This window comes from Mya arenaria, chromosome 13 (genome assembly GCF_026914265.1).
Source record: "Mya arenaria isolate MELC-2E11 chromosome 13, ASM2691426v1".
Classification (NCBI taxonomy): Eukaryota; Metazoa; Mollusca; class Bivalvia; order Myida; family Myidae; genus Mya; species Mya arenaria.
This window is the reverse complement of record NC_069134.1, coordinates 44,360,108-44,371,044: the sequence shown is the minus strand read 5'-3', so window position 1 is coordinate 44,371,044 and position 10,937 is coordinate 44,360,108. Positions and strand designations below refer to the sequence as shown.

Below are 10,937 nucleotides of genomic sequence, written 5' to 3'. Positions count from 1 at the left end.
CAAACTTGGTTACAATACACATTGAACCACATTACTTCAGTTACTGCTACTCCGCACACTGAATAATAATTGGGTTATTATTCTCCATTGAAAAGGAAGGGTGTTCAAAGCAGGCGACACATATTTAATTTGTGGCCTAAAAATAGTTATTACTTTGTCCCTCGTTGTGGTTGTTGGCCTTATTCCCAATGTATTAGAAATTCAATAGACACTAAGACGTGACACATGCAACATGGTTGCCACCAACCTTAAAGTGTTTGTAAACATTCACATTTTTTTCTAAGAATTGTTAGGGGAATTCAAAAACGGCCAGCTGGAAAAATTCAATGGCTGTATAATTAGGCAAAAGTATGTCTGGTTTTGGATGTCCTTAGCTTCACATATTAGGCCTTTAATTTCCATTAATGTTGTTCAAACATTTGCATTCAAAATATAGATAAAACTTTTTAAGCAGTTTTTTTTACGACTGAGTAAAAGTTGCGCTTTTGCTGAGTGAAAATCATATTTTGGTAAATTACGCGAAAAATCCCCGGATTTGCTGTTGGTGCTGGCAACTCTGTTTAACATGTATAGCTATACTTCAAAACAAAACTATGCAATAATTGCTTTGACTTCTACTGAACCTTAAAGAACTTTGTAGGCGCGATCGTTTGGTTGTCTTCTCTTAAAATTGTTCAAATAATAAGTCTATGCAAAATTCTGATTCCCACCAGTCCTAAAGTACCTGGGGACATATTTTTTTGGAAGGAGAATCTTTGAATTCATTAAAATGTCATCGACATAAAGTGTACTTTTGGTGGAATTCTGGTATTTTTTTATACTTCAACATTTCTTTATGCATACACACATACTCTTAGGCTGTTACGAAGTAGAAGTTAATTCCGTTGAGGGAACCAGGGTTCCTGTTGTGAGACCAGAAGCTCCTGTTAGGAAACCAATTCTCACAACTGGAACAATGGTTTCCTAACACGAGCCACTGGTCTGTCGGCAGGAGCATCTTGTATTCTAACAGGAGTTGCTGGTCTCCCAGCTGCAGTTACTGGTTCCCAAACATGAGCCTCTGGTTTTCCAAGAGGAAGAACCTTTTTCCAAAGGGAGCAACTGGTCTCCAAGCAGCAGCAACAACTGATTTCCCACAAGGAGCAACTGGCCTCCAAGCAGCAGCAACAACTGATTCCCCAAAAGGAGCAACTGGCCACCAAGAAGCAGCAAAAACTGATTTCCCAAACTGCTTCCCCAAAAGGAGCAACTGGCCTCCAAGCAGTAGCAACAACTGATTTCCCACAAGGAGCAACTGGTCTCCAAGCAGAAGCAACTGGTTTCGCACGAGGAGCAACTGCAGCAACAACTAAAACTGCTTTCCAAGTAGGAGCCAATGGATTTTCGCAATAGACCTGTTTCTCACAGGTCTCACAGCAGCTAGTTCCCCAAGAGGAATAGTTTTTTTCCCAACAATAGCAACTTGTTTCCCAAGTGGATTAAATATATCACCTCATTAATGACGCACAGAAATCGCTAATTACATCACAAAATAGTGATAATGAGCAGGGGACCAACGGCGTTGTTGTAAGTGTTGATGAAGGATACGTGTATGGGTTTGTCACCGGACAGCAACAGCCAGTATGAAACAGCTGGTGCTCTGTTAGGGCTTTCAAAGCGTGTAAACTGGCAATTTCAGTGTCGGTTATCATAAAATTAACTGTCGTATCACAACTTCAAACCACATGGGTATATACAAATATGTTGCTGCCATTTTAGCAGTCGTTCGTAGACCATTTTAATGAAATATGGCGATAACGGATTTTTTCTGTGAAGACATTCTGTAATATAGAGATCCTTCAAAAGCACAAACACACACAATGTATGAAAACTGTGAGAAAGAAACCCTCTTATCCACCAGAACAGTTAACCACTTTAGCAGGCAAAGTCATACTAAATGCTTGTTGTTATGCATGTTGCTCTGTTTGGGCACCACAATGCTATTTTATGAGTACTTGTGTGCAATTTGTGATTGGCAATTTACATTTTTTTTTAATTTTCTAAAATGAAAACGAAAACAATAGACCATAGTTAATGATAGTCTCCATAGTCTAGTGCATGGCACCACAACGTTGAAGCATTTTCAACGTGCATGACAAAATGTTGTTTATTCAATGTTCACCGGGCATGTTAAAGGAGACAGAAATGATACGTACATACGCAAAAAGTGAGACTGTGTACATCGCAACCATGCAAGATACCGGAAATGTTTGGAATCGTGAAGATGATTGGAAAAACTATGAATATTCTATACTTTGCATATTAGTCAAAATGAGGGTCAACACGGAGAATAAATTCAATGTTAACTTCAGTTATTGCAGACAAGCACGTTCAAAGGCTGTCCGAATGTCGCAGATTAAAAGGCTGCCCAATGTCACAGTATCCTCCGGTTTATCTAACGGCACAAGACCACGCTCTCGCTTAATATCAAGCGAACGAGAGTAACATTTATATCGATGCTACAACTTGTTTCCCAATCGTTGTAAAACATGAATTGATATTTTGATTATAAGAATATCAACAACAACAAAAAACAACAAGAGCATGTTAACTTAACATGGTGCTTAATATTTGTACTCTCTTTATGAAGCCCTCCTTCGAAGAAGTGGGGTATAATGCTTTCCGTCGGTCGATCGGTAGAACAAACCTTGTCCGATTGATAACCAGAGAAAATGTGAGCCTAAGGTCCTTAAACTTTGTAAGGGGTTGGTCATGACCAGAATATGACCCCTATTGGTTTTTATGTCAGTAGGTCAACGGTAACAGTCGTGATGGCATAAACACCTTGTTTGATTGAAAATAAGAAAATGTTTGGGTGTTAGGTCCTGAAACTTGGTAGGGTGGTTGGCCATAACCAGCAGATGATCTCTGTTGGTTTTAAGGTAAATATGTAAAATGTTACGTCTACCTTGAACACAAAATTTTGTCCCTTTGATAATCAATGCTTGCTTGACCTAAGGTCCTCAAACCAGGTAAGAAGATTGATCATGTCCAGTAGATGACCTATTTTTCGAGGTCAGTAGTTTAATGGTCACGGCCGCTTGAACACAAAAGCCTTTTTCAATTCAAACCTAGAGTATACTACGGGGTAAGGTCCTAAAACTTGGTAAGGAGACCTTGTTGGTATAAAGTTTTTTGGTTACCATTTCAATTAACGATTTAAGCAGTGATCTGTATGTGTATACAACTTGCATTGCCCACATTCCAAACTTAATATCATCCATTTAAATGTTTTACTGGAAACCATTTAGAACTTGTTAAAACCTATAACAACATTTAAAACTGGTCAATAATTATACCTACTATCGTCAGACGTGGAAGGGATATTGGTCACGGGCAGTAATGTCAGGTGCGTCCATGCATCCCGGTTCATTGTTTTGAGTGGAAAACGTCCTCGATTCTGTGATTATTACCACTGTTTTCTATATGTTTCAACGATAATTTTTAGAAACGACCTTGTGTATCGAATGAAGAGTAATTGCTCGTTTACGAAGACGCTTGTTTTAGATCAAAATAATGTCTGTATTAGAATATCTCGTGAAAACAATGCACGTTCTTACTAGGCTTCCCGACACACTCAATGCATTTTTTGCTTCAAAACAACTATTTAATACCGTTCTCTTGCGTACAAACCCCACCAGATGCTTTGTTTTGGACAATAACAGTATTGCTATTGTTTTCCGAATGCAGACAGCCAATTTTGGAGTTAAATCGGCTCATTTACGAAATGCTTGCTGGTTCATTCTGTACATTTTTAGAACCTAGGTTCTTCCAAATCTGGAAGATCTATGGCACACTGTATTTACCCGAATTACCATTCGTTTTGTTTTAGTTTTTCAAAAATACTAATTTGGTTAATTATTCGATTAAATAAGAGGGTGTACAGATATATAATTTATATTTTCAGGATAAAAGATGAAACGAAAGAAGAGATCAAACCTGAATCTAAATAGACAAAAAAACAAGACGCTTTAAGGTAGTCCATATAAACGACATAATAAATGAACTCTGCATACTTGATGATAAAAAATGAATAGAGGTTCTTTATATATTAAAGACACTATACACCAGATTGGCACCAAAAAAGTGTTTTTTTCTGTAAAGAAATTCAGGACAAGTATTTAAAGAAATGTTTTACTCTTTCATATCATTAATGTAGAAAAATAATCGAGTCGGAGACCGGGTTGGAACCGGTGTCGCCAAAATTGCCGGTATCAACTGTGCTACAAAGGCTTACCCTAAACGGTTGGAATATTTAATATACCTTACTTGGTTATATCACGTGATGACATCGACTAGCGAATCACGCATTACGGGAATGAATTCCACTAGGAAGACATAACTAGTAATCTTTTTAATTGAAAAAAATACGAAAAAACTGCCTGAAATAAATAAACTATATAAATGAACTATATGGTACTTCGGTTGGTAAGTTTCAATGCATTGTACAAATCGATACGAAGTTTATGTCAGGTTTCGACAATTTTCTCTCTTTTTCGCTATTTCATCATACGGAGTACAACCCCTTTAAAAAATTGTTAATGTAATGATGTAAGGTAAAATTGTGGATTATTTAACGGAGCCCCGCTTTCGGTCGTTTACAAGTGTTTGAGTGTGATTGAGAGTTAAGTTTCTTAAAACACTTCGACAAAACTTTTTGGCCGTCTGACGGAGCACTGTCAAAACATTATTTTGGAAACAGGTTTGTCGAAGTGTTTGTTGAAACTAATCACCTTATCAAACTCCGGTAAAACAACGAAGGCGGGACTCCTTAGGTGGCATAGACTGCCCTTTGTTTCATTTAAAATGGTGTAGTGATTGAAAAGTTATCTTCGATTTAAGTCTCCATTTTAAGCAAAAAGTTGCCTTCCGACGTAGCGTATATGACGTAATTTATCACGAGGTATACACACACTGCCTGTACAAAATTATCCTTCTTAGACGTGCTTTAGAACATATACATATAGAACACAGTGGTAATACTCACCGAATCGAGGACGTTTAGCACTCAAAACAATGAACCAGGAAGCATGGACGCACCTGACATTACTGCCCTTGTTGGTTATAACCTCAATTTACCCCACATACATTTACTGCAATCGAACACCGCCTATTCTGTTTTTGTTCTATAGGAGGTGTAAAGGCGCACACGTCGGAATGAGAAGAGTAAGCAAACACAATGATACGCATAACACAAGAACAGTTTACAGAACAAATATCATTTATTAAAACAAACAAACCGCAAACAAATAGGGTAAGAGTAGCCTAGTGCTGTATGTGTTCGGGTAAGAGAAGTCTAGTGCTGTATGTGTTCGGGTAAGAGTAGTCTAGTGCTGTATGTGTTCGGGTAAGAGTAGTCTAGTGCTGTATGTGCTCGGGTAAGAGTAGTCTAGTGCTGTATGTGTTCGGGTAAGAGTAGTCTAGTGCTGTATGTGCTCGGGTAAGAGTAGTCTAGTGCTGTATGTGTTCGGGTAAGAGAAGTCTAGTGCTGTATGTGTTCGGGTAAGAGTAGTTTAATGCTGTATGAGCTCGGGTAAGAGTAGTCTAGTGCTGTATGTTGTAGGGTAAGAGTAGTCTAGTGCTGTATGTGTTCGGGTAAGAGTAGTCTAGTGCTGTATGTGTTCGGGTAAGAGTAGTCTAGTGCTGTATGTTGTAGGGTAAGAGTAGTCTAGTGCTGTATGTGTTCGGGTAAGAGTAGTTTAATGATGTATGTGTTCGGGTAAGAGTAGTCTAGTGCTGTATGTTGTAGGGTAAGAGTAGTCTAGTGCTGTATGTGTTCGGGTAAGAGTAGTCTAGTGCTGTATGTGTTCGGGTAAGAGTAGTCTAGTGCTGTATGTGCTCGGGTAAGAGTAGTCTAGTGCTGTATGTGTTCGGGTAAGAGTAGTCTAGTGCTGTATGTGTTCGGGTAAGAGTAGTCTAGTGTTGTATGTTACAGGGTAAGAGTAGTCTAGTGCTGTATGTGTTCGGGTAAGAGTAGTCTAGTGCTGTATGTGTTCGGGTAAGAGTAGTCTAGTGCTGTATGTGCTCGGGTAAGAGTAGTCTAGTGCTGTATGTTGTAGGGTAAGAGTAGTCTAGTGCTGTATGTTGTAGGGTAAGAGTAGTCTAGTGCTGTATGTTGTAGGGTAAGAGTAGTCTAGTGCTGTATGTGTTCGGGTAAGAGTAGTCTAGTGTTGTATGTGTTCGGGTAAGAGTAGTCTAGTGCTGTATGTGTTCGGGTAAGAGTAGTCTAGTGCTGTATGTGTTCGGGTAAGAGTAGTCTAGTGTTGTATGTGTTCGGGTAAGAGTCGTCTAGTGTTGTATGTTACAGGGTAAGAGTAGTCTAGTGCTGTATGTTGTAGGGTAAGAGTAGTCTAGTGCTGTATGTTGTAGGGTAAGAGTAGTCTAGTGCTGTATGTGCTCGGGTAAGAGTAGTCTAGTGCTGTATGTGTTCGGGTAAGAGTAGTCTAGTGCTGTATGTGTTCGGGTAAGAGTAGTCTAGTGCTGTATGTGCTCGGGTAAGAGTAGTCTAGTGCTGTATGTGTTCGGGTAAGAGTAGTCTAGTGCTGTATGTGTTCGGGTAAGAGTAGTCTAGTGCTGTATGTGTTCGGGTAAGAGTAGTCTAGTGCTGTATGTGCTCGGGTAAGAGTAGTCTAGTGTTGTATGTGCTCGGGTAAGAGTAGTCTAGTGCTGTATGTGTTCGGGTAAGAGTAGTCTAGTGCTGTATGTGCTCGGGTAAGAGTAGTCTAGTGCTGTATGTGCTCGGGTAAGAGTAGTCTAGTGCTGTATGTGCTCGGGTAAGAGTAGTCTAGTGCTGTATGTGTTCGGGTAAGAGTAGTCTAGTGCTGTATGTTGTAGGGTAAGAGTAGTCTAGTGCTGTATGTTGTAGGGTAAGACTAGTCTAGTGCTGTATGTGTTCGGGTAAGAGTAGTCTAGTGCTGTATGTGTTCGGGTAAGAGTAGTCTAGTGCTGTATGTGCTCGGGTAAGAGTAGTCTAGTGCTGTATGTGTTCGGGTAAGAGTAGTCTAGTGCTGTATGTTGTAGGGTAAGAGTAGTCTAGTGCTGTATGTTGTAGGGTAAGAGTAGTCTAGTGTTGTATGTTACAGGGTAAGAGTAGTCTAGTGCTGTATGTGTTCGGGTAAGAGTAGTCTAGTGCTGTATGTGTTCGGGTAAGAGTAGTCTAGTGTTGTATGTTACAGGGTAAGAGTAGTCTAGTGCTGTATGTTGTAGGGTAAGAGTAGTCTAGTGCTGTATGTGTTCGGGTAAGAGTAGTCTAGTGCTGTATGTGTTCGGGTAAGAGTAGTCTAGTGCTGTATGTGTTCGGGTAAGAGTAGTCTAGTGTTGTATGTTACAGGGTAAGAGTAGTCTAGTGCTGTATGTTGTAGGGTAAGAGTAGTCTAGTGCTGTATGTGTTCGGGTAAGAGTAGTCTAGTGCTGTATGTGTTCGGGTAAGAGTAGTCTAGTGCTGTATGTGCTCGGGTAAGAGTAGTCTAGTGCTGTATGTGTTCGGGTAAGAGTAGTCTAGTGCTGTATGTGTTCGGGTAAGAGTAGACTTGTGCTGTATGTGTTCGGGTAAGAGTAGTCTAGTGCTGTATGTGTTCGGGTAAGAGTAGTCTAGTGCTGTATGTGTTCGGGTAAGAGTAGTCTAGTGCTGTATGTGTTCGGGTAAGAGTAGTCTAGTGCTGTATGTGTTCGGGTAAGAGTAGTCTAGTGCTGTATGTGTTCGGGTAAGAGTAGACTTGTGCTGTATGTGTTCGGGTAAGAGTAGTCTAGTGCTGTATGTGTTCGGGTAAGAGTAGTCTAGTGCTGTATGTGTTCGGGTAAGAGTAGTCTAGTGCTGTATGTGTTCGGGTAAGAGTAGTCTAGTGCTGTATGTGTTCGGGTAAGAGTAGACTTGTGCTGTATGTGTTCGGGTAAGAGTAGTCTAGTGCTGTATGTGTTCGGGTAAGAGTAGTCTAGTGCTGTATGTGTTCGGGTAAGAGTAGTCTAGTGCTGTATGTGTTCGGGTAAGAGTAGTCTAGTGCTGTATGTGTTCGGGTAAGAGTAGTCTAGTGCTGTATGTGTTCGGGTAAGAGTAGTCTAGTGCTGTATGTGTTCGGGTAAGAGTAGTCTAGTGTTGTATGTTACAGGGTAAGAGTAGTCTAGTGCTGTATGTTGTAGGGTAAGAGTAGTCTAGTGCTGTATGTGTTCGGGTAAGAGTAGTCTAGTGCTGTATGTGTTCGGGTAAGAGTAGTCTAGTGTTGTATGTGCTCGGGTAAGAGTAGTCTAGTGCTGTATGTGTTCGGGTAAGAGTAGTCTAGTGCTGTATGTGCTCGGGTAAGAGTAGTCTAGTGTTGTATGTTGCAGGGTAAGAGTAGTCTAGTGCTGTATGTGCTCGGGTAAGAGTAGTCTAGTGCTGTATGTGTTCGGGTAAGAGTAGTCTAGTGCTGTATGTGTTCGGGTAAAAGTTGTTTAATGATGTATGTGCTCGGGTAAGAGTAGTCAAGTGCTGTATGTGTTCGGGTAAGAGTAGACTTGTGCTGTATGTGTTCGGGTAAGAGTAGTCTAGTGCTGTATGTGTTCGGGTAAAAGTTGTTTAATGATGTATGTGCTCGGGTAAGAGTAGTCTAGTGCTGTATGTTGTAGGGTAAGAGTAGTCTAGTGTTGTATGTTGCAGGGTAAGAGTAGTCTAGTGCTGTATGTGCTCTGGTAAGAGTAGTCTAATGCTGTATGTGCTCGGGTAAGAGTAGTTTAGTGCTGTATTTGTTCGGGTAAGAGTAGTTTAATGATGTATGTGCTCGGGTAAGAGTAGTCTAGTGCTGTATGTGCTCGGGTAAGAGTAGTCTAGTGCTGTATGTGCTCGGGTAAGAGTAGTCTAGTGCTGTATGTGCTCGGGTAAGAGTAGTTTAATGATGTATGTGCTCGGGTAAGAGTAGTCTAGTGCTGTATGTGCTCGGGTAAGAGTAGTCTAGTGCTGTATGTGTTCGGGTAAGAGTAGTCTAGTGCTGTATGTGTCCGGGTAAGAGTAGACTTGTGTTGTATGTGTCCCTCTCTCGCTTAAAGGGTTAAGGGCTCGATACCCAAAAGAAAGAAGAAAAAAAAACATTATCAAGTCCTCTCAAAATGAATAATGATGGTTTCAATGGACACGACTGTGATACTATCTACACCATGTAATGTTCAACTAAAACTCGTAACTGTTCAGAAATATGGTATTAGATGGTGTAGAATCGTGTATGGCTGGAATTTCATACAAGATGTTTGATTGTAAGTTTTCAATGCTGTGCTCAACGCGTCGCTTTCTGTAATAAAGGAAAATCATATTTGATAAAAATTGATGTATATGTTACTCTCAAAAATAATATATAATATTTGCAAAACATGATAACTCTGTACCTCTCTAAAATGAGAATGAAATTCAATAATTGATTCGCGTGCGGATTTCAAGCAAGGTACATTCATTTATTCTGAAACACCTATGTATGTTTTTAGTTTTGCTTCAACACTTAACAACTTCTTTTGTTTAAAAAGACATGTACTGGCTAAATTAATAACTTTATACTTATTATGTTTATATAAATAATTCAAATTTACAGAAAGCCAAACATGAAACATAATTTTAATGGCGCACAATAAATGTTGATGCCCCAAAATGTTGTTTTTCATTATCGTGTTTAACTCATTTGACTTTTATGATAAAAAATAGAGAAAGCATGTGATATAGGTAGAGATGAAAACATGTCAGCGATTTAACTAGGTAAGGTATGGCCACGAATCTATTAATTAAATAAAACTCATTTATAAGGGCAAATATTTTTATTCTTACTTTTATCATATGCTTTTAATTGTTTTGTTTTTTATAATTAAAGTCAAATAAGTTAAACACGATTTTTTTGCATCATCCTTTATCGTGCGTCTTTAACAAATAATTCAATGAGTTAAATTTGATAGTACCTCGTAAATTTTCTAGTACCAAAATTCGCATATTCAGTTTTAAGGAAAATATTACTAACCTCTGCAAACTTGAATTGACTTTGCAAAAGATAATGACTGCTGCAACAACAGCCCCCACAACCGTCACAGCCAACACAGCCCCCACAACCGTCACAGCCAACAACAGCCCCCACAACCGTCACAGCCAACACAGGCCCCACAACCGTCACAGCCCCCACAACCGTCACAGCCAACAACAGCCCCCACAACCGTCACAGCCAGCAACAGCCCCCACAACCGTCACAGCCAACACAGGCCCCACAACCGTCACAGCCAACACAGGCCCCACAACCGTCACAGCCAACACAGGCCCCACAACCGTCACAGCCAACACAGGCCCCACAACCGTCACAGCCAACACAGGCCCCACAACCGTCACAGCCAACACAGCCCCCACAACCGTCACAGCCAACACAGCCCCCACAACTGTCACAGCCAACACAGGCCCCAAACCGTCACAGCCAACAAAGGCCCCACAACCGTCACAGCCAACACAGGCCCCACAACCGTCACAGCCAACACAGCCCCACAACCGTCACAGCCAACACAGGCCCCACAACCGTCACAGCCAACACAGGCCCCACAACCGTCACAGCCAACACAGCCCCCACAACCGTCACAGCCAACACAGGCCCCACAACCGTCACAGCCAACACAGGCCCCACAACCGTCACAGCCAACACAGGCCCCACAACCGTCACAGCCAACACAGCCCCCACAACCGTCATAGCCAACACAGGCCCCACAACCGTCACAGCCAACACAGGCCCAATAATGAGCCATTTAACAAATAAGGCAAACGCTGAGAGCTCAAGTTAACAGTGATGTTCATTTTATAACTTCAAACATACGGAAAGTGCTGTTTTGCTTTGATATTTTAGATAAATAGTATAAACTGTGCTTGCAAGGGGCCGCTCTTCCTGAATCTATTTTCACCAGTGTTTTCAAAA

At 40.7% G+C, this 10,937-nt stretch overlaps 1 protein-coding gene across 1 annotated transcript; it reads left to right on the top strand.

Moving 5' to 3' along the window:
• Window positions 1-232: 232 nt before the first annotated feature.
• On the top strand, window positions 233-10,806 carry LOC128215292 (uncharacterized). The gene is made up of 3 exons (XM_052921996.1): window positions 233-255; window positions 1,074-1,365; window positions 10,060-10,806. Exons 1-3 carry the CDS (start codon window positions 233-235, stop codon window positions 10,804-10,806), a joined length of 1,062 nt encoding a protein of 353 aa, XP_052777956.1.
• The last annotated feature ends 131 nt before the right edge of the window (window positions 10,807-10,937 follow it).